The 27,763-nt window shown below is 51.8% G+C and overlaps 2 protein-coding genes across 3 annotated transcripts; one reads left to right on the forward strand and one right to left on the reverse strand.

Moving 5' to 3' along the window:
- Positions 1–1,175: 1,175 nt before the first annotated feature.
- Positions 1,176–23,506, reverse strand: CDS2 (CDP-diacylglycerol synthase 2). Of its 2 annotated transcripts, XR_008440827.1 has the most exons (14): positions 23,426–23,506; positions 15,978–16,120; positions 15,301–15,397; positions 14,512–14,609; positions 14,076–14,215; positions 12,776–12,834; positions 11,665–11,747; positions 10,504–10,591; positions 9,441–9,509; positions 8,191–8,343; positions 7,829–7,948; positions 6,874–6,977; positions 2,580–5,245; positions 1,176–2,541 (listed from the first exon to the last, which is right to left on the reverse strand). XR_008440827.1 is itself a non-coding variant. In XM_054000665.1 (13 exons), exons 1-13 carry the CDS (start codon positions 23,486–23,488, stop codon positions 5,116–5,118), a joined length of 1,347 nt encoding a protein of 448 aa, XP_053856640.1. In that variant the 5' UTR covers positions 23,489–23,506; the 3' UTR covers positions 1,176–5,115. The 2 variants fall into 2 exon arrangements, 1 of the variants encoding a protein (XP_053856640.1); XM_054000665.1 differs by having other exon boundaries at positions 1,176–5,245.
- Positions 23,507–24,155: 649 nt separating this feature from the next.
- Positions 24,156–27,478, forward strand: PCNA (proliferating cell nuclear antigen). Its single transcript, XM_054000666.1, has 6 exons — positions 24,156–24,489; positions 25,286–25,383; positions 25,750–25,817; positions 26,294–26,488; positions 26,754–26,877; positions 26,972–27,478. Exons 1-6 carry the CDS (start codon positions 24,269–24,271, stop codon positions 27,052–27,054), a joined length of 789 nt encoding a protein of 262 aa, XP_053856641.1. The 5' UTR covers positions 24,156–24,268; the 3' UTR covers positions 27,055–27,478.
- The last annotated feature ends 285 nt before the right edge of the window (positions 27,479–27,763 follow it).

Consider the following 27,763-nt stretch of genomic DNA (forward strand, 5'->3'; position numbering starts at 1 on the left):
AGCTCAGCCCCACACCCCAAAACTACCCTGACACCGGCAGCTCAGCCCCGCACCCCAAAACCTCCCCGGGCACAGGGAGCTCAGCCCCACACCCCAAAACTACCCTGACACCGGCAGCTCAGCCCCGCACCCCAAAACTGCCCTGGGCACAGGGAGCTCAGCCCTGCACCCCAAAACTGCCCTGACACCGGCAGCTCAGCCCCGCACCCCAAAACTGCCCCGGGCACCGGGAGCTCAGCCCTGCACCCCAAAACCACTCCGGGCACAGGGAGTTCAGCCCCGCACCCCAAAACTGCCCCAGGAGCCCCCCAGCACCGCAGCCTCGGCAAGGACAGTGCCAAAGGGAACTCTGTCCCGGGCACCCCTGGGGGCAGCCTGCTCTGGGCTGAACCCCAAATTCCAGGTTGGTCTGGCTTGGGAAATAGAAAAACTGGGAACTGGCTGCTCCAGGAATTGCTCCCGGAATTGGCTGCTAACTGAACATTGCTAAATACTGAACATAGCTAAGTATTGAGCACTGCTGAATATTGAACATTGCTAATATTGAATATTAGTGAGTATTGAATATTGCTGAATATTGAACATTGCTGAACGCTGCTGAATATTGAGCACTGCTGAATACTGATTATTGCTGAATACTGGATATTGTTGAACATTGAACACTGCTGCCCTTGTTGGAGGTGGGAGTTGGGTTTGGAGGCACCTGCTGGAGTTTCCACCAAGCTCTGCTGCTGCTGCTGAATTTCTGCAGGGACAGGAAGCCCTGAGAGGCATCTGAGGCTGAGGTGATAAGTCAGAAAAACAGACAAAATAGCAGCAGAGCTAAAAATAGCGTTTTGCTGGGTAAACAGAGGGTTCTGCCCTCCTGACCCCCAGCAAGGGCTGGGATCAAGGAGTGACCCAGGGGAAGAGGAGCTCCCAGGGATGTTCCCCACTCCCAGTGAAATCTGCAGGTGGAATGAATCGTGCTGGGTTTGCAGGGGGAGCAGGGCCAAGCACCCATCAGGGTGAGCCTGGGTTTGTGGGGTCACCACAAACCCCCCAGGGAACGTGGGATCTCTCAGGATGTGTCCCTGCCCCTCTCCAGGAAATCCCTCAGGAAGGAGAGGGAATGAGGGAATGCCAGTTTGGGAAACGTGGAGCACCCACAGCGCTGAATGAAACTCCCCCACAGGTAATGGAATTTATATTTATTTAACAGTAACATACAGTATATAAATAGGGTAAATACTTTGAAATATACAATATTTCACATTCCAACATTCGGTCAAAGGAAGGCAACTCTACGTGTGCAGCTAGAACTGGAACCAGAAGAACGATGCACAGAGAAAGAACAGGCCAGGCTGCAGAGCAGGGGCTGCACAGGGCTGCAGGGGCTGCAGAGGCTGCAGGAGCTGCACTGGGCTGCACTGGGCTGCAGGAGCTGCACTGGGCTGCACAGCTGCCACCCGGGGCTGCCACAGGGCCCTTGGGGACACAGCTGTCCCCAGGAGGGCTGGCCGGGCTCACACAGCCCTGCCCTGCTCCCAGCACCCAGGCAGGGGAGGGGGAGAGGACAGGACCCCCCCAGCCAGGCCTGGGGGCTCCCTGCACACAGGGGACATTCCCTGGAGGGGACATTCCCTGGAGGGGACATTCCCTGGGAGGGGACACTGGGATGGCACAGCCCAGCTCTGGGGATGCTGCAGGATCCCAGCTCCACTCGAGAGCTGCCCCTCAGCCCAGGGAATCCTGTTTCACCCTGGTAACTCTGTTTAACCCTGGGAATTCTGTTTCACCCTGGTAATTCAGTTTCACCCTGGTAATTCAGTTTCATCCCGCTAATTCAGTTTCATCCCGCTAATTCAGTTTCATCCTGGGAATTCTGTTTCACCCTGGGAATTCTGTTTCACCCTGGGAATTCATTTTCACCCAGGCTGATCCCAGGTCTGGTGCTTCCCCGAGCAGGGGCTGGCCCTGCCAGCCTCACCTGGGCTACAACGAGGCAGGGAAAAGCAAAATTCCCACCCAGGTGTCCACAGACCTGGCCCAGCTGTGGGTCAAACCCGTGTCCAAACCCAAGCAGCCCCTAAGAACCCCTGGGGGTGCCCAGTGTCCCCTCCCCATGGCACTGCCACCTCCCTGGCTGGTGGCCGGGGACACTGGTGGCTCCCACGCCAGCCTGGGACCTTCCCACGGGGTCCTGTCCCCTCCTCCCAGCCCACACACACAAACCCCTGCTCCCCTCTGCCGCTCTGCCCTTCCCTTTCCCCTTTCCCTGCTCTGAACCTTTCTCTGTGCCAGGCTAAGCTGCAGCCCTGCACCTGCAGAGCTGCCCTGTCCCTGGGGTCCCTCTGTGCCCTCCAAATCCCCAGAGCTGCAGCATCCCCAGGGCCCTGCAGGGCCACGGGGCTGGGTGAACAGAGGGTTCTGCCCTCCCTGGGCACCAGTTCCACCCCAGCAACAGGCAAAGCCAGGAGCAGCAGCTTCCCATCCTCCCCAAACCTTCCCATCCTCCCCAAACCTTCCTGTCCTTCCCAAACCTTCCCATCCTTCCCAAACCTTCCCGTCCTTCCTAAACCTTCCTATCCTTCCCAAACCTTCCCGTCCTTCCCAACCCCCAGCCCTGGCAGTGCCCAGGGCAGAGCTGCAGGAGATTCCCTGCCCATGACAAAGGAGGTGGGACAGGATTTTAACCCCCCCTCCATCCCAAACCCAAACTCCCCACCCTGTGAGTTCAGCTGCACAACAACAATCCCAAGCCCAGCAAATGTCTGATCAGGGAATGTCTGATCAGGGAATTTCTGACCAGGGAATTTTCTGACCAGGGAATTTTCTGATCAAGGAATGTCTGTCCAGGGAATTTTCTGACCAGGGAATTTTCTGACCAGGGCATTTCTGATCAGGGCATTGTCTGACCAGGGAATTTTCTCATCAGGAAATTTTCTGATCAGGCCATTTCTCATCACAGAACAGTTTCTGTTCAGGCCGTTTCTGAGCAGGCAGCCACCCACAGGCAGAGCTCTGCTGCTCCCCCAGCTGCTCCGTGGAGCTGCTTTGCCCTCCAGTGCCCACATCCAGCACTGACAGCCCAGCCTGCCCCAAAGCTGCAGCAAAGCTCTGCCCTGCTGGCACAACAGGACAGCGACAAAAGGGTTAAAGCACACCAGCAGGAGACTAAGGACCCACCGAGGGGATTTCTCACTAGGGACAGAGCACAGCTTTGGGATATTTATCAGCACTGTCACTTCTGCCTGTGAGCAACAGCCACCAGAAGGGATTTTGGCGAAGGGCAGGGAGAGTCCAGAGAGCCCCAGCTGGCCCAGGCCCCCCTGGCACTGCCTGGCTGGACTCAGGCAAAGCCACATCAAACACAGCCCAAATATTGCCCCTGGGCACGGCCAGGTGGAAGCACCTCTGTTCTCCTCTGCGCTTTCTGTATCAGGGGCTCGCGCCAGAATTTGTTCCATCGATAGAGAACAAACCTAATTCCAGCTGGAAGGGAGCAACCACAGGAGAAATCCACAAGCAGGGGAAATGTGTGTGAACACCAAAGGCAGTCCTGAACTGCTCGGTGCAGAACTTTGCCACTGGGAATGCTCTGTAAGAGCAGAGCCTGCTCTGTAGCCTGTGCTTTCCACCAAACACCTGAATTTGGGGCACACAGCTCCTGCCCAGGGAGGCAGAGCAGAGCCCAGCACTGCAGGAGAGAGGCTGGCACCTGTGCTGTGTATTTACACACACTCAGGGTAAAGGAAACCAGAATATGGAGGGAAAGCTCTGAATCTGGGGCATTTTCAGGTGGTTTATTTTCTGCTGACGCCAAGCCAGCTCGCAGCAGGGAAAGGGCCACATGTGGCTAAAGGTTTGTGGCAGCAACTGCTTTCAAACTCCAATGTAACTTCTGCAGGAGCTCTCCCTGTCACTCACACCCCAGTTTAAAATAAGGGAAAGTTTCTCTCTCCCATGCACAAACTATGGAAAGAAGGAAAATCAGAGTCACCTCATGTTTGGGAACATTGCATGAGGTGTAAATGGGGATGGTATCTGGTCACAAAGAAAAAAAAAAAGCAAAGTTTTACAATCTTTAGGGCTCTTGTTTTTAAATAATAAAAAAGTATGACAAAATAAAGGAAAGTACTTCAATAAAAGTACAAACTATTTCTGACAAGATTCAGTGAGCAAAGCAGGACAGAAGCCTGCAGAGAAATGAACCCAGACTGAAATGCAACACAGACCTTGGTAAACTCAGCAGCACGACTTCTACAACTCAAGTAACAAACAGACATGATCCCTGAAAGAAAACAAAACCCCCAGCTGCAGCTGGAGCCCACCCAGCAAGGAAATTGGCTGGAAACTGCCCCTCAGGCTCCTTCAAATATCCCAGTGTGGGGTTTCCAAGCTTGGAGAAATGAAGAAGTGTGGTTTCTAAAGGTTATTTAATGGGGGGGAAACAAACCAAGGTGTTTGAAGGTTGTTCTCACCTGGCAGGAATTGCTCAGTGAAACTTCAACGCTCTCCAAAACTCATTTACTCCCATGGGTTTTGGAGGAATCTGGACCTCCCACATTCCCCACGCAGCTGCCACTTCCTCAGCTCCCCGTGCCCAACCTGTTTCTGCTTTAACTGGCTACAAAAATCTGATCTGCCAGAGCATCAGCCCAGCAGGGAGGGAATGTGAGAGGCACAGCAGGAGCAGCAGGTGGGAGCAGCTGCAGGTGGAAATGGGGCTGGGTGAGCACAGGATCCTCCTCCTTGTGCCAGGCTGCACTGCTGGGGCAGCTCCCACTGCACCCCCAGCTGTCCCTGAGGAGGAGGAGGGTCCCCAGAGCTGCCACCCTGAGCAGGAGGGCCAGAACATTCCAGCAGGACAGCCACACCCTCCTGCCCCACCCAACCCTCCCGAGCCTCAACTCCTTCCTTCTCAGCTACAAACCCCAGATTTGCTCGTTTGAACCAAAGCTCTATAAATATATTATTTAGAAAAAAATAAAATAAAATAAACCACAAATGCGAACATTTACCAAGAAAGGAGGAAAAGTTACAGTGAAATGAGGCCTCGTTACTGTCTGACATCAGGCAAGGCAGGAGCTCCTGGAGGAGGCCGCTGTGCTCTCAGTCCTGTCCCAGCCGTGCCTACGCCTCCTCGGGGCTGCCCAGGACTCCCCTGTCCACCAGGTGTGCTTTGAGCGTGTTGAAGATGTGCAGCTGCTGCTCCGGCCGCAGCGTCAGGAACTGCTGGATCAGTTTGCTCGGGTTGGGGCCCCTGGAACACAAAGGCAAGGTCAGCACGGGGCTGCAGGGCAATTCCAGAGTGTTCCAGGGAACGTTCCCTTCCCCCAGGAGCCCAGCTCCACCTGGGATGTGGGACTTGAATTTGCAGGGAAGACACTGCTGAGGCAGAAATGGAAACAAGTGTCCAAGGGTGGCCTTGCAAACAAGGCTGGAGGCTTTGGAGAAATATGAAACTGTGAAAATGCACTGTGGTAGGACCCACGAGGGGAATTTTAGATGGTTGGCTTTAAGGCATTTACAGGATGGTGTGGCTAAAGAAAATAATATAATATAATATAATATAATATAATATAATATAATATAATATAATATAATATAATATAATATAATATAATATAATATAATATAATATAATATAATATAATATAATATAATATAATATAATATACACTATAATATATTAATATAGTAATGTAATGTAATGTAATGTAATGTAATGTAATGTAATAATTAATTATAATATATTGTAATTAGGAAATAGTTAACCTCTGATTGTGGTGGTGTGAATTATAACATCGGTATTGTCTCACTCTCCACGTGAGACTGGAAATGGAATAAAAGGTTTAAAAACACCTCTCAGTTACCCCATCTCTGGGTCAGAAAAGGACATGATACGACAGAAATGGACTCCAAAGGCTGAACTGCAAACACAAAATAAGCCCCCAAACCCAAAACCCAGCCTGTCTGCAGAGGACTGTGAATCCATCACATTTCTCTGTGGCTGGAGAGAAAGGGTTGATTGATCTTTGGACCAGTGTGGTTGGAGAGGTGGTAATTCCATCCTCCAATCCACGGGCACCTCTGGAACTCTATAAATACCAGATGTTCCAATAAAACTTTCTCTTTTTCTCCTTTGAACTTACCAAGCTTCTGTGCACTCCTTTCATGTCCAATAGCGACACACACCTTTCCCAGGCACTGTGCTGGGGAAAGGCTGGGAGAAGTTGGAGAAGGTCAGAGAAAAGAACGAGAAGCAATTCTGACCTTGCTGCACCTGGTACTGTGAGCACGTGGAATGTGCCATGGAGATCTGTCCACCAAAGAGTGGTTTGTTCATTAACCAATTGTTGCCCTGATTTTTAAAAGTGTTTTCTTTTATAGTTCTTTTTAAAGCTTTAAAGTTCTCATAAAACTTCTTTAGCCTTCTAATAATAATTTATGATAATAAATGATAATGATTTAATAAATGATAATTTTATGATAAAAAATGATAATGATTTACAGATTTCTACTGGAGTTCTCACGTACTCTTCATGTAAATAATGATTGTTTTACATTCTTCTTTGTGGGAGGAGAGAATTGATGGACTGTTGGTTTGACCAGTGTGGTTGGAGAGGTGGTAATTCACCTTTGGAACTCTATAAATACCAGATGTTGGAATAAAACTTTCTCTTTTTCTCCTTTGAACTTACCAAGCTTCTGTGTACTCATTTCGTGCCCAGTAGCGACAACCAATAGTAACAATGTTTTAAGTTAAGGACCAGTTGGGTCTACCTGTATGGTGACTGTCTATAAAAACAATGGGTTTCTTAATAAAAACCAAATAATGAAGAGGTTAATCAAGCCTCTATGAGCCATGGAATCAGAGCCCAGCATCACCTGATGAAGCTGGCGATGTAGACGTTGACAAAGGTGGCCATCAGGTACTGGCAGTCGAAGCGATCCATGATCCCCCCGTGGCCCGGGATGGTGTTGGCAAAGTCCTGGCAGAGCAGAGGGATGCCACTGAGCCCTTCCCAGCATCTGTGCTGCCCTTGGTGCCCCCACACACCACACTGACCCCCTGCCCCAGCCCTGGCCAGAAGGCAAAGTCAGACCAAGGAAACGTTGGGGTTAATTTCTCCCTGCTTCTGGAAGTTTCTGCTGGAGCCTGAGGGGCAGCTCTGCTGCTTGAAGGTCAGGGAAGGCAAATGTTTATCTGCTGCCACCCTGCCTTGCCTTTCAAGGCATCTTAACTGAGCACAGGCTGTTTATACGTGAAACCAGCCTGCAAAACATCAAGGGAAACCTCAGATTGCAAAACTTCCTGGCTGGGTCTTCCTTCCCCTACCTGCACCACAGCAGGGTTTAGAATATCACGGTTAAATTCTTAAGGTCTCTTCCCTTTTGGTCAAAAAACCCAGATCCTGCTCCAGCATTTCATCTGTCTCTGAACAAACCTCCCTTCCCCTGGAGCTCTGGGACTGCCTCGAGGGGCAGCACTTTGTATCTCCTCCCCAAGACCTCAATCCCCTCCCCAAAATCTCCATGCTCTCCCCAAAACCTCCAGGACCTCCCCAAGATCTTCATGCCCTCCCCAAAACCTCAATCCCCTGCCCAAAATCTCCATGCTCTCCCCAAAACCTCCATGCCCACCTCAAAAGTTCCATTACCTCCCCAAAACCTTTATGCTCTTGCCAAAACCTCCATGACCTCCCCAAAACCTCCATGCCCTCCCCAAAATCTCTGTGCCCTCCTGAAAACCTCCAAGACATACCCAAAACTTCCGTGACCTCCCCAAAACCTCCATGACCCCCCCAAAATCTGTGACCCCCCCCAATCCCTCCATCCTCACCTTGATTTTGAAGGCCCTCTTGAAGCCACTGGCGAAGAAGCCCCCGAAGGGCCCGATGAGGGAGGCGAAGGTGGACAGGGCGATGCTGTGGATCTGGAAGGGGTACATCCGCACGGTCTTCTGCAGCACAAAGAGCACAGCAGCACCTTCAGTGCCTGCCCCTCCTGCTGTGCCCCCCAGGCTTTAGCTCAGCTGGCTTTCAGGCGGCTTCACATCCCAGCAGATTTGGGGTAACCCCTCTGGGATCCCAATCCCCAGCAGGCACCGCCGCGCTCCCCCCTTTGCTCTGACAACCACAGCCCCGCTCTGCCCTTGCCGGTCCCACCCCACAGAACAAGAACCAGGGGCACAGAGGGTCGTACCCAGCCCAGCACGGAGTGCAGCCCCACGGGGATGTTGTACTCCTGCAGCTGGAAGAGCTCCGAGGGCTCGCAGTCCACCGTGAAGCTGTTGGTGTCGTTGTTGAACTCCACGGGGCAGGTGAAGCAGCGGTACCCCGACATCACGTAGGACAGCTCCAGGGAAAGAGAGAGAAAGCAGGACTCGTGTTTCCCTCAGGGCTTCCTCCAGGGGAAAGGCCGTGCAAAGAGGTGAGGGAGGAGGGAAGCACTCTCCCAGCTTCGTTGAGGAGATTGCTGAGTAATTACTGAGTGGCAGTAATTGGCTAAGGGCAGAGGAACAGCGAGGCTGCAGTCCAGGCGGAGGGGCAGCCACAGAGAGGGTCACAAAAACAGGGCACAGCTCTCCAGGAGCATGGAATTCCCCCCAAACACAGCCCCCAAACAGGCACAGCACCACCCTGCAGCAGCAGAGGGGAAATGGTGAATTATTGCCATCACAGGGGTTAGAAACTCCCTGCAGCGCCAGACTCCAGCAGTGCCCGCACAGCCAGGGACCACCTCAGACCCTGGCAGCATGAAAAGTTTAATATCTGACAGAAATTCAAACCCTGGCAGCACGAAAAGTTTAATATCTGACAGAAATTCAAACCCTGGCAGCACGAAAAGTTTAATATCTGACAGAAATTCAAACCCTGGCAGCAAGAAAAGTTTAATATCTGACAGAAATTCAAACCCTGGCAGCAAGAAAAGTTTAATATCTGACAGGTTCAAACTCTGGGACCAAAAAAGGTGAAATATCTGACAGAAATTCAACCCTGGCAGCACAAAAAGTTTAATATCTGACAGAGATTCAAACCTGAGCAGCAAGAAAAGGTGAAATACCTGACAGAGTATTCAAACAGATTCAAACTTTGGGAGGAAGAAAAGGTGAAATATCTGACACAGATTCAGGGCAGCAAGAAAAGTTTAATATCTGACAGAGATTCAAACCCTGGGAGCAAAAAAAGGTGAAGTATCTGACAGGAATTCAACCCTGGGAGCAAGAAAAGTTTAATATCTGACGCAGATTCAACCCTGGCAGCAAGAAAATTTTAATATCTGACACAGGTTCAAACTCTGGGACCAAAAAAGATGAAATATCTGAAAAATTCAAACCCTGGCAGCAAGAAAAGGTGAAATACCTGAGAGATCCAAACCTGACTGCATTTTTAAACAGAACACCCTAAGAAAGGGAAAGCTCCTGTGGAGGAAGAACCACGATGGACACTCACCAGCAATCCAAAGAGAACGGTGGAAAAAAATCCTCCAATAAAACCCTCCCAGGTCTTCTTTGGGGAGAGCTGCCAGGGAGAGAGCAGAGAAATGAAAATATAAAAAAAAAATTCAAATTATTCAAATTATTCAAAAATTCAAATTATTCAAATTATTCAAAAATTCAAATTATTAAAAATTCAATAATCTCTGCAGCCCCTCCTCACTTGTGAGCTGCTGAGGAGGAGTTTGGTCAGTTTGTTACTCACAGGTAAAATTTTACAAAAAAAAGGTAAAACCCATGCCTTACTACTCCAGCTAAGGTAGCCCAATAAGTTCCCATGAAAATAAAATCCTGTAACAGGAAAAATCTGCTTAACCCCATAAGAAAAAAATACAAAAATCAATTTACGTAACAGGAAAAGAAAAGAAAGTTGTAAGGAAAAGAAATTGTAAGTAAAACAATTTACACCTATAAAAATAAGAAGTCTATCCCATGAAAATCTGTAGAGAAAAAATGTAAACTATCTAGAAAAAAATGTTTAATAAACGTATACACTAACCATTCTTATTATATATATTATTATTATAGATATATTACATATACACTAACCATTATTATTATAGATATATTACATATACACTAACCACTATAATGATATATAATATTATTATAGATCTATTATATAATATATATTACATATATATTATATTAAATATAATACATATATCACATTATATTTTATATATATACAAACCATTCTTATTATATTATTATAGATATATTACACATACACTAACCACTATTTTTATATATTATATTACTATAGACATATTATATTATATATAACATATAAATATATTAAATATATTATTTTATATATATTATATATATATACTAACCATTATTATAATATTATTATTATAGATATATTACATATGCACTAACCATTATTATTACTATATATTATTATTATAATAATGTAGCTGGGGGAGCCCAAGGGAGCCCAAATCCCCCCAAATTCCCCCAGATGCCCCAAATCCCCCCCAGATCCCCCCGCTCCCCCGACCCCCAGCGCAAACCTTGATGAGCGGCGTGCGGCCGAAGAAGAAGCCGAACATGTAGGCCATGATGTCATTGCAGATCACGCAGGAGATGGGCACGATGAACCTGCGGGGACAGGGGGCACGCTGGGGGGTTGGGGACACGCTGGGGGGCTGGGGACACACTGTGGGATTGGGAGCACTCCTGAGGGATTGGGGTCATGCTGTGGGGTTGGGGTCACTCCTGAGGGATTGGGGTCACTCCTGTGGGATCACTCCTGTGGGACTGGGATAGCCCCTGTTGGATCACTCCTGAGGGATTGGGATCACTCCTGAGGGATTGGGGTCACTCCTGAGGGATTGGGGTCACTCCTGAGGGATCACTCCTGTGGGACTGGGATAGCCCCTGTTGGATCACTCCTGTGGGATTGGGATCACTCCTGTGGGATTGGGGTCATTCCTGTGGGACTGGGATAGCCCCTGTTGGATCACTCCTGTGGGACTGGGATCACTCCTGTGAGATCACTCCTTCGGGATCCCAATCCCCAACAGGCACCGCCGCACTTCCCCCTCTGCTCTGACATACACTCCCCAAAACCTCCATGACCCCCCCAAAATCTCCATATTCTGTTCAGGGCAGAGGTCCTGGACTCCCCTGGAAGTGTCCCAGGCTGGTTGGGCCTGGAGGAACCTGGGACAGGGGATCCCAGGAGAACACAGGGATCCCAGAAAAAAACAGGGATTCCAGGAGAACACAGGAATTCCAGAAAAAAAACAGGGATTCCAGGAGAACACAGGGATTCCAGAAAAAAAAACAGGGATTCTAGCAGAAAACAGGGATTCCAGGAAAACACAGAGATCCCAAGAAAACACAGGGATTCCAGAAAAAAACAGGGATTCCAGGAGAACACAGGGATTCCAGAAAAAAAACAGGGATTCTAGCAGAAAACAGGGATTCCAGGAAAACACAGAGATCCCAAGAAAACACAGGGATCCCAGGAGAACACAGATATTCTAGGAAAACACAGGGATTCTAGGAGAAAACAGGGATTCTAGGAACAAAAAGACATTTTAGGAAAAACAGGGATTCTAGGAAAAACACAGGGATCCCAGGAGAACACAGGGATTCCAGGAGAACACAGGAATCCCAGGAGAACACAGATTTATTTTTCCCAGCAGCTCGGGTGCAGCAGAACTCACCAGATCATCCCTTCGAAGAGGTTGTGGATGATGAGGTGGGACTGGGTGACCACGATCAGCAGCGTCACGTGGGTCCAGCCAAACTGCAGGAGAGGACAGCCCGCTCAGGACCCCTCACAAAGCTCGTTTGTTCATTCATTAGCTGCTTGTTAATTAGCCAGAGGTGCAGGACAAGAGCTCTCGTGCTGAGCTCTCCTGGCACCAAGCTCCCAAAGAACATCTCAGTGCTGGAGGAAGAGCTGAGCAGGAAGGCTGGGCTTCTGGCTGAGCTTTTCCAACCTGAATTTAACCTCACCAAAATATTAATTTGAACCTCACCAAGACACAAATTTGAACCTGACCAAAACACGAATTTTAACCTCACCAAAACATTAATTTGAACCTCCCCAAAACACGAATTTGAACCTCACCAAAACAAGTATTTGAACCTCACCAGAACACAAATTTTACCTCACCAAGACACGAATTTGAACCTCACCAGAACATGACTTTTACCTCACCAGAACACGAATTTGAACCTCACCAGAACATGACGTTTACCTCACCAGAACACGAATTTGAACCTCACCAGAACACGAATTTGAACCTCACCAGAACAAGAATTTGAACCTCACCAGAACATGACTTTTACCTCACCAGAACACGAATTTGAACCTCACCAGAACACGAATTTGAACCTCACCAGAACACGAATTTGAACCTCACCAGAACAAGAATTTGAACCTCACCAAGACACGAATTTTACCTCACCAAGACACGAATTTGAACCTCACCAGAACATGACTTTTACCTCACCAGAACACGAATTTGAACCTCACCAGAACATGACTTTTACCTCACCAGAACACAAATTTGAACCTCACCAGAACACGAATTTGAACCTCACCAGAACACGAATTTGAACCTCACCAGAACATGACTTTTACCTCACCAGAACACGAATTTGAACCTCACCAGAACACGAATTTGAACCTCACCAGAACACGAATTTGAACCTCACCAGAACATGACTTTTACCTCACCAGAACACGAATTTGAACCTCACCAGAACATGACTTTTACCTCACCAGAACACGAATTTGAGCCCAGCAGCCCCCGAAGCGAAGCTCACCATGTAGAACTGCAGGCGATAGTGCTTCTTCACCAGACTCAGCACGAACATGCAGAAACCTGAGGGGAGACAGGGGCAGAGTCAGAGCTGGCAGTGAGCCTCCAGCAGCCAGGAACCCAAACTCCTGTGGGTCAGACTGCAACAAAATATTCTTCTGTGTTTAAATAAAAATAGAAATATTACGTATATAATGTGTGTTATTATATCTATATAGAAATATGTATCATTATGTTTTTAAATATAAAATAGATATTTAAATATTACTTGATATTTAAGTAAAATATAAATATTATATATATAATGTGTATTATGAATGTATATTATGTATTAATCTATTTTTATATATATGTATCAGTATACTTTTAAATATAAAATATATATCTAGATAAATATTATTTGATATTTGTATTATTAAATATATGTATAAATATGTATTGTTCTAATTTAAATAGAAAATATATATTTACATAAATATTATTTGATATTTAAAAATATATATATAATGAGTATTATGTATGTATCATGTGTATTATTATATGTATATATATAAATATGTATCATAATTTTAAATATAAAATATATATTTAAGTAAAATATTTTATATTCAAATATAAATATTATATATTATGTGTGTTATGTATGTAAGCATGTATTGTTATATTTATATATAAATATGTATCATTATATTTTTAAATATAAAATATATACTTAAGTAAAATATTATTTTATATTTAAATAAAAATATTAATATAAATATATAATTATATAATTATATCTTTTAGATATATATTTAGATAAAATATTATATTTAAATATAAATATCTATTATATTGATATACAGAAATACATTTTTATATTTTTAAAACGTACATCTTTTAAAATATTATTATATTTTATTATTATATTTTCTAATAGTTTATGAGCCTTTGATCTGGGCTCAAGGAGCACTGCCCTGCAGCCACACCACGCAGCCCTGGGCCAGATGAACCACTTGGCTGCCCCACTAAGATTTTGGGGTTTTCTTCTCGTTGTGAGGATTTTCCAGCACCACCACAGCAAGACTGGCCACTGCTGGCGTCCCCGGGGAGCAGAGGGGATTCTGTGCCCAGCTGGCAGATGCCCCTGGTGCCCACCTGGCAGATCTCCCCACCTGGCAGATGCCCCTGCTGCCCACCTGGCAGATCTGCCCCTGCTGCCCACCTGGCAGATCTCCCCCCTGGCAGATCCCCTGGTGCCCACCTGGCAGATCTCCCCCTGGTAGACCCCCTGGTGCCCACCTGGCAGATCCCCTGGTGCCCACCTGTCAGGTAGAGGGCGAAGGAGATGAAGCGATGGTATCTGCTGAGGATCCGCAGCGGCTCCTCCCTCTGCACCAGCGTGAAGAAATAATCTGTCACCGTCTCCCCGTAGAAGAAATAATTCACACAGAGCAAAAAGTACCTGGGGACAGGGGAAATAATTCACACAGAGCAAAAAGTACCTGGGGACAGGGGAAATAATTCACACAGAGCAAAAAGTACCTGGGGACAGGGGAAATAATTCACACCAGCAGGAGTGGGGTTAGTGGGGTTTTGGGGTGGGTTAGTGGGGTTTTGGGAAGGAATTCCAGGTGGGTGCCCAGGTGAGAGCCCAGGTGAGCACCCAGCTGGGTGCACAGGTGAGAGCCCAGCTGGGTGCCCAGGTGAGAGCCCAGCTGGGTGCACAGGTGGATGCCCAGGTGAGAGCCCCTCACTCACCAGCTGAGCGTCCTGAACCAGGGCAGGTCGTAGGAGTGGTACACGTTGTAGCCAATGGTGATGATCTCGTGGAAGCATTTGATTTGCACGCACATCACCTGCACAGGAAGGACATGCAGGCACTGAACCCCTGGGGCTCAACACCTCAGCCCTTGAGGAGACACCTGCAGGCACCTGCAGAGCACCTCCAGCAGCTGCCACCAGCCCTGCAGGAGCCTTCCTGCCCTCCCCGGGAAACTCTGGGTGGAGTTTTTCCCTCCCTGTCCCCCCGGGAAACTCTGGGTGGAGTTTTTCCCTCCCAGGCCCACCCAGGAAACTCTGGATGCCATTTTTCCTTCCCAATCCCATTTTTCCCTCCCAATCCCACCTGGAAACCTCAGGGTGCCATTTCTCCCTCCCAGTCCTACCTGGGAAGCTCAAAGTGTCATTTTTCCCCTCTCACTCCCACGTAGGAAGCTGAAGGTGTTATTTTTCCCTCCCAATCCCACTTTTCCCTCCCAGTCCCACCTGGGAAGCTCAGGGTGTCACTTTTCCCTCCCAATCCCAGGAGGGAAGCTCAGGATGGAGTTTTTCCCTCCCAATCCCACCTGGGATGCTCAGGGTGTTGTTTTTCCCTCCCCTTTCCTCTGCACACACACTCTTGTGTGAGTTGCAAATACTGAGCAGCAGATTCCTCTGGTTTTCTCCACGGACAGAGGAATCCAGGATCTCTGGAACACAAGGCCCTGAGCTCCCCAGCAACCTCCCCCTGCTGCAGGGAAGGTCAGGACACCTCCCTGGAGCACTTACAATTGTCATCAAGACCATGGGGCCCAGGTAGATGATGATGAAGAAGAAGGTGATCATTGCCAGCGTGAGGATGCCCCTCACCCACCAGTTCTTCCATCTGGGCCACGGAGAAGGAAAACATCAGAGAAAGACAAGGCAGAGCAAGGCAGCCACACCAACTTCTGCTCTCTGTGTGCCACAGGAAGGACAGAGAGCCCTGGGAACCCCAAAGTTCCTCTCAGCAGTGCACAGAGACCTCGATGTGCTGATAAGGGCTGGCTGCAGCAGCTGCACCTCAGCAGAGAGCTGAGCACCTGCCAGGGCACTGAGACGGGCCAGGGCAGCCTCTGCTCCTGCTCTGCAGCTCTCCCACCCCTCGGGCAAGCTGCAAGGTGAACTCCCATAAAATGGGGATGAGAGAGGGGATGGAGAGAGGGGATGGGAGAGAGGGGATGGGAGAGAGAGAGGATGGGAGAGAGAGAGGATGGGGAGAGGCTGCTCCTCCAACTTCCAGCAGCCCCAGGATGGACAGAGCCCTGCCCAGGGAGTGATGGACAGGATGGAGGGACAGTGATGGATGAACAGGATGGATGGATGAACAGGATGAACAGTGATGGATGGACAGTGATGGACAATGATGGATGGACAGTGATGGATGGACAGTGATGGACAGAGCCCTGCTCAGGGAGTGTTTTTACCTCGAGGACAGGTTGGAGAGGGCCCTGTTCAGCACCTCTGGGGTGTCATCTGAGGTTGGCACTGGGGATGAACCCCCGAACTCGGACTTGCTCTCGCTGTCTGACGCTGTCTCTCCATCCAGCCTGTTCTCAGACTCGGACTCCTGCAGCACAAACAGAGCCAAGGAGCTTTAGCAGCCACTCTGGGCTGGCCCCAACACTTACCAGCACCCGGCTTCTGCACCATAGAGGGAGGAGAAGGAAATATCCTGGGCATCACCCAGGGCTAAACACATGAGAAGCACCCTCAGGTGTTTCAGTGGCATCCAGGAGGGTTCTGATGGTCCCTCAGCCTCAGCAGCAGGCACAGAACAGGGCCTGTTCCCCCTGCACAGCCACAGATGCCTCCAGGCTGATTAACAAGCATCTCCAAGTGCTCCAGGGCTTGTTAGCAGGAATTTTCACAAGGTCCCAATCCCCAGGCAGGTCTCAGAGAATGTAGCACTGCCCAAATTAGCCAGGAAGAAAGGCCTCCAAGTGGGCAGGCTTAAGACTTGCAGACAGATTCCTGAAACACTGGGTGCTTGAGGAGACTAAAAATAACACTGAGCCCATCCCCAGGCAGCTGGGAAGGAAGAGCCTGGCTTATCACCCTGGCCCAGGCATCCCCTGTGGTCAGGAGAAACCCCAGGTGCTGCAGAGGGACACGCTTGCCTCTCGGGGGTCTGGAGGTCGAGGTGACCCCGGGAATGCAGAAGTCCTTGCTGCCCAGCCCACACAGCCAAAGGAGTCAGAATGCCTCTCAAGGTTATTTCTCTTATTTGTAACATGCTTTCTCAAGGAGCTGAGCTCTGTCTAGCAGGTCCAGTCTGCCACAGACTCCCACCCCCTTGGGCTGGTGTGTAGGAGTGTGCTCTTTGTTGATGGAGTAAACAAGTTCCCCTTTGTCTCCTTAAAAAGGACAAAAGCCCAGAAGTTTCTCTCCTCAATCTGGTTAAAAGACATCTCATAGGACCTTGGGGACTTCACCTCAAACTTAAGGATACCCAACTGGACAGGAGCCAAAAAGTCCCCCATAAGCAATTCACCAGAAAAGAGAACAAAAGAAGAAAATCGCTTTTTTGAAGTGTTTTAGCAGCAGCAAGAACCTCTTGCCCTGGCTCAGTTTTTCTCTATAAAGAGCTTTTTTATTTTGCCTTTTATTAAAACTTTTTGTTTCCAACACTGTCACAGGAGCCATCCTGCTACTTTTATGCCACCTGAGGTAGCAGAGCTATCAAGAGTATAATGCTTATCTCTGAGAGCTTATGAGACCTGGCTTGAAGAAAAAAAGCATTAGTGGTGTTACCATTTTATACCCAAAACTACGTGTGCCATGTTTACAATAACGTGCCAATGTCTGTCATCTGTGTTAGACAGTGAAAAGTGTCACCATCACACCAGGACATGGAGGGCAAGGAGAAGGAGAACAAGGCCAGGACACACCCAAATCCCTCCATCTTGTCCCCTTGAACCCCATTCTAAAAACCCCAAAATTCCACTTTTTCACCCTGTGTTAACTCAATTACCACACTACTCAAACCCTTGTGGCTTGTAATTCCTCACACAAAGTTGGCAGTTTTTTCCACAGGCTAAAATCAAAGCCACAGGTGTTTTTGACTTCGTGCCAGGGTCTTGGGACAGCCAGGGCAGCCAGAGGGATGTCCTGGGTTCCCACACCTGCCCTGCCCCTGGGACTGCTCCCCAGCCAGCCCTGAGCCAAGTCCTGTGCTTGGGGCTGAACAGACCCAGCAGAGGCAGCTTTGCCAGGGCTGGGAAGGGGATTCCAGGTGAGTCCTGGCCCTTCCCAGGGGCACTTTTCCCTCTGGCCCAGCCCCTGGGCAGGGACAAACCCACAGCTTGCCCCTGATTCCAGCAGCACAGCTCCGTCCTGCTCCTGCCAGGAAGGAAAGAAGGAAAAGGGCACTCCCTGGGGAGCATCCAGCAAGGCAGAGTCCGTGCCCTTGGCCTCTGAAATGCCCTGAAAAGTGACTTTGCCTGCAGGAAAAGCACAGGGGGAGCCGAGCTGCCAAATGCTGGCAGCTCTGCAAACAACGAGGCTCCAGGGGATGAATTCCCATTGTTTGCAGAGCTCCAAAACATGGCTGGGGTGCCTGCAGCTCAGCAAGGCTGGAGCTGCTCCCTTATTTAAAGCAGGAAAAGGTAGTTATTCCCTGTCAGTGGCTGCAGGCCAGGCTCTGAACTCAGAGAAGGACAAGGAGGTGGAGGCAGCTAAAAATACCTCAGTGATGTCAGAGATGATTCCCAGGGATGAGCAGAGCTCCAGCCAGCAGCACCCAGTGTCACCTCCTCCTTTCCCTCCCCCACGGGGGAGGGAGGCTTTGGGTTTGCCCCCAGCCCCACACCTCTGCCAGCCCTCACACGGCTCTGGGCAGTGAGATGCAACCTGGCTTTTCTCTCAGGGGATTTTTAACTGACCCAGAAAACCCATCTGGAGCTCAGACTTTGGGGAGATGTAGTGCCACTCAGCTGGGAACACAAATCCACAAGGCAGCAGGCAGAGACTGGAAATTATACCACTCCCTGGAGAGCACAGATTTGGCATCTCCTGGGCCAGCACAGGTCAGGCTTTGGGCAATCTGGGCTCTGTATTTAGCTGCAGCCCCTGCTCCCATGGCAGTGTGCTCTCCAATAAAAGGATTTCTGCAGAATTCCCCTGGGAGCAATCAGAATAGCTCCAGCCAGACCAAACTCAGCTTCTCCCCAGCCCAGGCTGAACTCCAGATCCTCCAGCACGTTTCTCACCCAGTCCCAGTGTCCCTCACCCCACACAGCTCTCCAGCCTGCTAAAAGGACCCAAGCAGCACCCCTGAGCTTTGCACCCCGAAGTCAAAGCAGGAAATTGCTGCCTGCAGGATCAGAGGCTTCCCAAAGTGCTCAGAGAGCAGAAGGGAGGGACAGAGCAGCTATGCCGGCCTCACTGCCAGTGCTGGCCAAGAGGGGATGAAAGGAAAGCTCCAGGAATGAGGAATGTGACGGTGGAACCGAGCTGATGTCCTGATCCCTGTCACATCCTGATCCCCTCCAAAGCCTGATCCCTGCCCAGCCTGATCCCTGTCACATCCTGATCCCCTCCAAAGCCTGATCCCTGCCCAGCCTGATCCCTGTCAAAGCCTGATCCCCTCCAAAGCCTGATCCCCTCCAAAGCCTGATCCCTGCTCAGCCTGATCCCCTCCAAAGCCTGATCCCTGTCACATCCTGATCCCTGTCACATCCTGATCCCCTCCAAAGCCTGATCCCTGTCACATCCTGATCCCTGTCACATCCTGATCCCCTCCAAAGCCTGATCCCTGTCACATCCTGATCCCTGTCACATCCTGATCCCCTCCAAAGCCTGATCCCCTCCAAAGCCTGATCCCTGTCACATCCTGATCCCCTCCAAAGCCTGATCCCTGTCACATCCTGATCCCTGTTCAGCCTGATCCCCTCCAAAGCCTGATCCCCTCTAAAGCCTGATCCCCTCCAAAGCCTGATCCCCTCCTCAGATCCCCCTGAACTGGGAATGAGCTCTTCTCACTCCCCAGATCCCCCTGAATCCCTCAGATTTTATAGGACCTTGTGCCACATACAGGCTAGGACTGGCTAATTGACACTATTTTTATACCTTTTATGCAAATTGCCCCCATCAGCCTACGAATCATCAGCTGAAGCAGCTGAGTGGGTGCTAAGTAACGGGTTTGAGCCTGAGCTGATGCACCCTGGGGTGATGCCACCCAGCTGTGGCACTGCCCTGGGGACACCTCCCCTCCAAAGTCACCATCCCAGGGCACTGCCCTCACAGCCAGGGGGGGTTTAACCAATTTGGGGCTATTTTGTTGGTTTTCTCCAACCCTGCAGGCAAGCCCAGGGCTCCTCCTTCCATTTATCATCTCAGGATTGAAGCTTCTTACAGAATAATGGGGAAAGAGGGATGCAGGAATAAAATCCAGATGAGAATTTATCCCAATTCCTTGATTCCTGCACAAGTCATGATGAAGAGAAAGAGTCCAACCCCAAATCTGTGCGAGGGCTGCCTCTCCTGGCTGCTGAACCAGAGCTGGGAAAATCCAGATACCTGCTCACTTTTCCTGTCCACGAAACCAACAGCTCTCAGCAACGTTTGCCAACGGGTATTTCCTCACCCTGAAGGAAGGATACGCAGAAAATTGAGTTTGTTTAAGCTTCCTTTACACAACTCCACTCCTTCAAGAGGCTGGTGAGAAATCTCTGCTCACTCTGAGAGGGTTTTCTCATCGGATTTTTCACACAAATATCCACGACATGATCTCAGTTGCCATAGAAACAAGCCTGCTCTCTCCCTGCCAAAAAATCTTCTGCCCAACACAGATATCCAGTTAAGTACCCAAGGCTGGCAGATTAAATTAGCTCCAGAAATGCCATTATTTAGGTGCTATCCTTGGAGCCAGGCACTATTTTATTTAGACTTCCTGCCAGATTTCAACAAAAAGCTGTGATGGAAAATGTTGTAAAATAAATGCTGAAAAGAGAAATGGAGTTGCTTTTTCAGGCAACAGAACTGACAGCTGGAACAGAAGGGACCAACTGCACCTCTGCTCTCACCTCTGCAGGATCAAAGCAAATACAATTAATTTAATTAATACAAACCGAGCAGCTTCAGTAATGAAAACTTCAATGTTTTCCACAAAGGGCTTTAATTCCTAATTTACATCCAGAGAACTGCCCCATTCCTCTTCCCTCTTTAACCCCAGTAATGAAAACCTCAATGTTTTCCACATTTACATGGGGGAAACTGCCTCATTCCTCTCCCCTCTTTAGCCCCAATAATGAAAACTTTAGTGTTTTCCAGAAGGGGTTTTAATTCTTAATTTACATCCAGAAAAATGCCCCATTCCTCTTCCCTCTTTAGCCCAGTAATGAAAACCTCAATGTTTTCCAGAAAGGGCTTTAATTCCTAATTTACATCCAGAGAACTGCCCCATTCCTCTCCCCTCTTTAGCCCAATAATGAAAACCTCAATGTTTTCCAGAAGAAGCTGTAATTTTTAAACCCAGGATCCCCTGAGGCAGCCCAGGGGACACACCAGGGCTGGCACACCAAGCAAGGGGCAGAGCAGCACAAAGTGAAACCAGACTCTCCCTGTGTTTTGCCAAAACAGAAAATTGGCAACAAGCCCAAACCAGCACGATCCTGATGTTTACATCCCACTGAAAAGGCATTTCTGCCAGCACAGAGCTCTTTCCAGAAGCCTCCAGGGTTTCTGTCACATTGAATATGCTGGATGGCTCCCCTTGGCAGGGCTCCGAGTGTGACACAGAAGGAGTGGCCACGTCCCCTCCCCGAGCACCTGCACAGAGCCCAGAGCACCAGGAATTCCACACACCAGTGGCTCTGCTGCTCCCAGGCTCCTCCAGCACTAAAAACACAACTGCAGCAGGAAATCCAGGGCAGGGAATCCAGGGCAGGAAATCCAACCCTGCCACGGAGCAGGGAAAGCAGCACACCGAGGATTCCGCCGAGGATCAGCCCCCTGGTAACCTCCCTGCAGCTGCATTTGGCAATTTGGGGAAATTCTCTGTGGTTTCTGGGATGGAACATCCCATTCTGCACCTTGGAGGAGCTGTTCCTCGCTGCCTGGGAACATTTCACTGCTTTTTCTCCCTCCCCTCCTGCGATTCATTTTGAGCTGTTTGATGGGGAGCAGCACAACAGGAACATTGCCTTTCTCTAGTAAGGACACCCCAGGTCAGCAGCTCGAAGGAAATGTCACAGGAACCTCCTTCAGAACCTCCTTCAGAAGGTTCACTGCACGTGAAAACACGGCGTGGAGACAACAGGATGGTCCTCTGACCTTCTTTAGAGCACAGGATTGTCCTCTGACCTTCTTTAGGGGCAGCTAAAGCCGATCCCAGCTTGGCCCAGCCAGTTTGTTGTGCAGCAGCCCTGCCAGTCCTCCAGCTCCCAGCACGGAAAAATGGAATACAAAACTCCCAGAAGGTTTTCTGCTGCAGAGGTGAGCACAGCTCAAGGTCTCACCCTCTGCACAGCTGGAGCCATCTCAGAGCTCCTTGCCCAGTGTCAGAGAGCTCCAGTGAGGGAGGCACAGCCTCCAGGGTGAGCCACTCCCAGCACTTCTGTCCCAGATCCCTCCCTGACCACATCAGCACCACCAAGTTCCCCCAAAGCTGCCCGCACAGCCTCCAGCAGGTGTTGAACTGGCATTAAAATCGCATTAAAATCGCACTAAAACCGCACTAAAATCACATTAAAATTGCATTAAAATTGCATTTAAATTGCAGGAGAGCTCTGCCTGATGATTTGGTGCTGCTCTGAGCTGCTGCCGGGGGCTGAGGGACCAGCCCGAGGTGAGTGCATCAAAGCCCAGCACGGCAAGAACTGCTGCTCCCTGCAGCTCCTGCTCCCCCTCACCCTGCACACGTCATTCACAAACTTCTCCCTGGCTGTTTGCCCCTCCTGGTCCCCTCCTCTTTGGGGAGGTGCAGGAGCAGAGAGAACAAGGGTGACAGAGGGTGACAAAGGGTGACAAATGACTCACGGAGCAAACCCTGAGCATCCGGGCGGGCTCGGGGCTGGGACAGCAGGGATGGCACAGGGAAACAGAGCCAGGTTTGCTCCCCGTGCCTCTCCTGCCGTGAAAAGGAAACTTTTCTCTTTGGAAAAAGGCGATGCCAACCCTCATTAAACCCTGGGGATGGCTGAGGAGGTCCCAAACCCTTCCCGAAGGGAACCTGAGGGGTTTGGAACTCCCAGCTCCTTCCCTGGGGATCATTTAGGAGGTCCCAAACCCTTCCCTAAGGTTTCCTAAGGTTTGTAACCCTCCTGTCATTCCCTGGGGATGATTTAGGATGTGTCAAGGCAGGTTTGGACCCCCCTGCCATTCCTTAGGGATGCTTTAGGGGATCCCAGGGCGGGTTTGGACACCCCCTGTCACTCCCTGGGGATGATTTAGGGGGTCCCAGGGCGGGTTTGGACGCCCCTACCATTCCTAAGGGAGGATTTAGGGGGTCCCAGGGTAGGTTTGGGCCCCCCCATCGTTCCCTGGGGATGATTTAGGGAGTCCCAGGGCAGGTTTGGACCTCCCTACCATTCCTTAGGGATGCTTTAGGGGGTCCCAGGGCGGGTTTGGGCCCCCCGTCGCTCCCTGGCGCTGGCCTGGCGGGCCCCGCGCTGTCCCCGCAGGGAAGGTCCGTGACCCCACCTGAGCCATCCCCCAGACAACCTCCGCGCCCCGGGGCCGCTCCTGCAAACAGCCCCTCGGGCGGGATCTGCTCCGCCGGGGCCAGTGAACCGAGCGCGGGGCAGCCCGGGGGCCGCAGGGCGGCCTCACCGCGGGCCGGCGGGACCCCGCGGCGCGCAGGCCCCGCGCCCCCCGGCTCCCCCCGCCCCCTGCCGCCCCCCGGTGACCCCCGTTCCCCGGGGCCGCTCCGCACCTTGTCCTGCGGCTCCCGGGCCCCGCCGGGGCCGCGCCCGGCCCTCAGCCGCGCCTCGCTCATGCCGGACCCGCGCCCGCCGCGCCGCGCGCCGCCGCCGCCGCCAGGGGGCGACGCCGCACAGGCAAAACCGCCAACGACCAATAGCGCTGAGGGGGCGGGGCCTGGCGCGGGGGCGAGGCGTGCCCGGATGAGGGCGCGCGCCGTGATGGGCGGGGCGCGCGCGGCGTCGCCGGCCAATGGGAGGCGTGGGATGGGCGAGGGGGTGGGGCTTGGTGGGGAGAGGCATGGCCGCGCCCAGGTGTACCCGGATGGTTGGGGGGCGCCATGATGTGTGGCGCGAGAGAGCGCGCGGGAAGGTCCCGGGCGGTGGGAGAAGTGTGAGGGGTTTCTCTTAGGGGACAGACGGGTTTGTGTTATGGCTGATTTTCGCTCAGGTGCCTGAGGAGAGGCGCGCACCGAGCCGTCCGTACGGCCAGGCCCCCTGTGCGGCACCGGCGGCGCTGCAGCGACCGGGCCCTGCTGCCATCGCTGCGCAACGAGGCGAGACGCGGGGCCTGTGTAACCCGTGTGGTGATTGGCTCCCGCCGCACGGAGGGGCGGGACTAAGGGGAGGAGCGGCGCTGGGATTGGCCGGAGCGCGGCGGGGACCTGTATGTGAGCCCGGAGGGGGTTGGGCTGAAGGAGGACAGCGGCGCTGGTGATTGGCTGCTGCGCGGCGGAGGGCGGAGCGGCGGAGTGCATAAAAGGGGCTTGGCGGGCCGCCTCGGCGGATTTTCAGTTGTTCCGCCTTGGGTTTCGTCCGTGCGCTCCCGCTGGTGCTACTGGTAAAACACTGCCAAGATGTTCGAGGCGCGGCTGGTGCAGGGCTCAGTGCTCAAGAGAGTGCTGGAAGCCCTCAAGGACCTCATCACCGAGGCCTGCTGGGACCTGGGTTCGGGCGGCATCAGCCTGCAGAGCATGGACTCCTCGCACGTCTCGCTGGTGCAGCTCACGCTGCGATCGGAGGGCTTCGACACCTACCGCTGCGACCGCAACATCGCCATGGGCGTCAACCTGTCCAGGTCAGCCGGCGGCGGGCTCTCGCGGGGCGCTACCACGGGGCGGCCGAGCAGGCCCGCGGGCTGTGGCGCTCAGGGCAGCGGGGGAAGGGGGTGTGAGGGGAGATCTGGGGGCGAGGGGTTGCCCTGGAGGTGTGGGGGGTGCCGGGGGCGCTCGGAGCCCGCTCATCCCTTCTCTCCCCCCTCCATTCCCCTCACGGCTCTCGCGCCGTTTTTCGCCGCGCGTCGCGGCCGTGACGTCACTGCCGGCGCCGAGTGGCGGGAAAAGGCAGCGCTGGCGGGGGCCGCCGCCATGGGCCCGGGGGGGGAAACGAGTGACGGCTTTAAAGCTCTGCCGCCTTCTGGAAAGGCCCTACGGAATCCTGGGGAGCGGCAGGACCAGCACTGCCGCCGGGTCCGGGAGGTGGTGGTCCTTCCTGCCCTACTGGGCAGGCCTGTGAGGCGCTTCTGGAGGGCTGTGCCCAGCTCTGGGCTCCTCACGAGAGGAGAGACACGGAGCTCCCGTGGAGGGTGACAAAGATGAGGGGCCTGGAGCTAAAAGAGGAAAATCATCCCTGTGTGTAAATACCCATGAGAGGGGGCAGAGGATGGATCCAGGATGTGCCCAGCCATGGGACAAGAGGAACAGGCAGGAGCTGATGCACGGGAAGTTCCACCCCGTGTATGTGGCAGAACTTTGTGGGTGACCAAGCACTGGAAGAGATTGGCCAGGGAGGCTGGAGAGCCTGATAACTGTAATACCACATCCCCTCCTGCTCTGCCAGCTCCAGGAGCTCTCACCTGCCTTTCTCCCCTGCAGCATGTCCAAAATCCTGAAATGTGCAGGGAATGAGGACATCATCACCCTGCGGGCCGAGGACAATGCCGACACCTTGGCGCTGGTGTTCGAGGCACCCAGTGAGTGTGGGGTTTTGGGAGCCCTTTGTCACTGGGCGGTGTTCAGGCAGCTTCACAAACCACAGGGGTGCAGAAGGGAGGGAAATGGCAGTGGGAGGGGACACCTGGTTCTTGGGACAGTCTGGAGAGTGAAACTTGATTAAGTTAATCAATATTTTCTTTGTAAGAGAAAGAATGTTTCAGGCTGCGCAGAGATGTTTGTGGCTGTACCCTTAGAGCCCATAAAAGGCTGCTGGGGCATTCCAGCCCTAAGGAAACAAAGGGAAATCTTACTGTCATTATTGAGGGGGTTTTACTTGGGGGGAGTGGGGTCCAGTTGATGATTGTCACTCTGCTGTTTGCTGTAACCATGCTTTGCTTCTCCAGACCAGGAAAAAGTTTCTGATTACGAGATGAAGCTGATGGATCTCGATGTGGAGCAGCTGGGAATCCCAGTAAGTAACAGCTCAGGTGACTGGTGGCACTGGTGTGGAACTGGGTTCACATCAGATCCCGTAACACAGCGACCTTTGGAGCGCTGGACAGGCCTGGGGCTGGCAGGGTGTCACCGTGGGTGTCACTGGGAGTGCCCAAAGGGTGGCACAGTGTCACTAGGAGCACCCCGGGGCTGGCAGGGTGTCACTGCAGGTACCCCAGCCATGACAGGGTGGCACTGTGGGTGTCCCTGGGAGTGCCCTGGGGCTGGCAGGGTGTCACTGAGTACCCCAGGGCTGTCAGGGTGTCCCTGGCATTCTCCAGCCCTGTCAGGCTGTTCTTGGGAGTGCCCAAGGGGTGGCAGGGTGTCACCGTGAGTGCCCAAGGGTGTCACCATGGGTGCCCCAGCCCTGGCAGGGTGTCCCTGGGAGTGCCTAGGGCTGGCAGGGTGTCCCTGGGAGTGCCCAGCCCTGGCAGGCTGTCCCTCTGCCCCCAGGAGCAGGAGTACAGCTGCGTGGTGAAGATGCCCTCGGCCGAGTTCGCGCGCATCTGCCGGGACCTGAGCCACATTGGCGACGCCGTGGTCATCTCCTGCGCCAAGGACGGCGTCAAGTTCTCGGCCAACGGCGAGCTGGGCAACGGCAACATCAAACTGTCCCAGACCAGCAACGTGGACAAGGAGGAGGAGGCTGTGAGTGGGGATGCGGGGCCCTGGGCTCGCCTGCAGAGCTGGTTCTCTGCCTTCTGGGGGATCCTGGAGTTGGGAAGGGTTTGGGTTGGAAAGGGCCTTTGTAGAGGTCACTGAGGTCACTGCAGTGAGCAGGGACAGGGCCATGGAGCCCCCGAGTCCCTCCAGCATGAGCCTTACCCTGGGAGCTGCAGCAGTGCCAGGCAGGCTGGGAGCAGCCATGGCCTGAGCTGTGCCAGGCCTCTGGAATCCTCTCCTGCTTGCCCAGGTTACAATAGAGATGAACGAGCCGGTGCAGCTGACCTTCGCCCTGAGGTACCTGAACTTCTTCACCAAAGCCACCCCCCTGTCCCCCACGGTCACGCTCAGCATGTCTGCAGATGTTCCTCTGGGTGAGTACCAGGCCTCTGCCTGAGCAGAACTGGAGCTTGAGGCTGGATGTCACGTAGAACCCTCCAAACTGCTTTTCTTCATTCTCTCCCCCAGTTGTGGAGTACAAGATCGCTGACATGGGACACCTGAAGTACTACCTGGCCCCGAAGATCGAGGACCAGCAGGAGGGCTCTTAACTGGAGCAGGACTGGGGGAGATCTGCTCCTGGCTGGAGGCAGCAATTCCAGAGCCTTGGAGCATCCTGGGAGCACTGTAGCTGTGTCTTGTAGATATCTTTGTAAATATTTTTCAACTCGCTGTTTTGCTATCCTGCTGTCATTGGAAATAGGAAAGCTGAGTTTTTCTAGTCTGTTCCTGTACTTCCAACAATCTCTTGGATGCTGTTGAAGGTGAAATTTCGTACTCCTTGCAGCTGCTCTTGGAGAAGAGGGGTAATATTTAATGGGTCAAGATGTATCCTGGAGTTTCCCCTGTGGAGCTGTAGCTTAGGGTTGCTGTTTTATTATCCCACCAGTTTATGTGACCTTACTTCATTTATTTTTGAAGCCGATATTCTGACTGAAACTAAGAAAATGGAAATAAAGAATATAATTTCCTGGAGTTTGTCATGTTTGAATGCAAGTGGGTGAATGGATGCTTTTGAAGCTGTGCTGATGTGCCCTGACTCCCTTGTTAAGGCCCAGAGTTCCAGCTCTGGTCACTCAGAGATGTGGAGGAGGTGCCAGTCTTCCCTGATGTGGCACTCGGGGACAGGCATTCGTGGTGATGGTGCTCGTGGAATTCACGATCCTATAAAGGCATTTCCAACCCAAACGCTTGCCCGCTTTTCAGTACGTTTTTTTGGGAGGCTGTACTCGGCAAGACACGAGAATGCTGGGGAGGAAC

The sequence above is a fragment of the Vidua macroura genome, chromosome 28 (assembly GCF_024509145.1).
Source record: "Vidua macroura isolate BioBank_ID:100142 chromosome 28, ASM2450914v1, whole genome shotgun sequence".
Taxonomy (NCBI): domain Eukaryota; kingdom Metazoa; phylum Chordata; class Aves; order Passeriformes; family Viduidae; genus Vidua; species Vidua macroura.

Bases quoted from the DNA above. Each gene is read 5' to 3' on its own strand.
- CDS2 (XM_054000665.1), bottom strand. From the start codon at position 23,488: ATGAGCGAGGCGCGGCTGAGGGCCGGGCGCGGCCCCGGCGGGGCCCGG. The intron at 15,398-15,977 runs GTAAAAACACTC...TCCGTGGCCCAG, and splicing joins CTCTCCAACCTGTCCTCGAG to ATGGAAGAACTGGTGGGTGA. The intron at 12,835-14,075 runs GTGGGCACCAGG...GTCTCCCCTCAG, and splicing joins CTTCGCCCTCTACCTGACAG to GTTTCTGCATGTTCGTGCTG.
- PCNA (XM_054000666.1), top strand. From the start codon at position 24,269: ATGTTCGAGGCGCGGCTGGTGCAGGGCTCAGTGCTCAAGAGAGTGCTG. The intron at 26,489-26,753 runs GTGAGTGGGGAT...CTGCTTGCCCAG, and splicing joins TGGACAAGGAGGAGGAGGCT to GTTACAATAGAGATGAACGA. The intron at 26,878-26,971 runs GTGAGTACCAGG...TCTCTCCCCCAG, and splicing joins GTCTGCAGATGTTCCTCTGG to TTGTGGAGTACAAGATCGCT.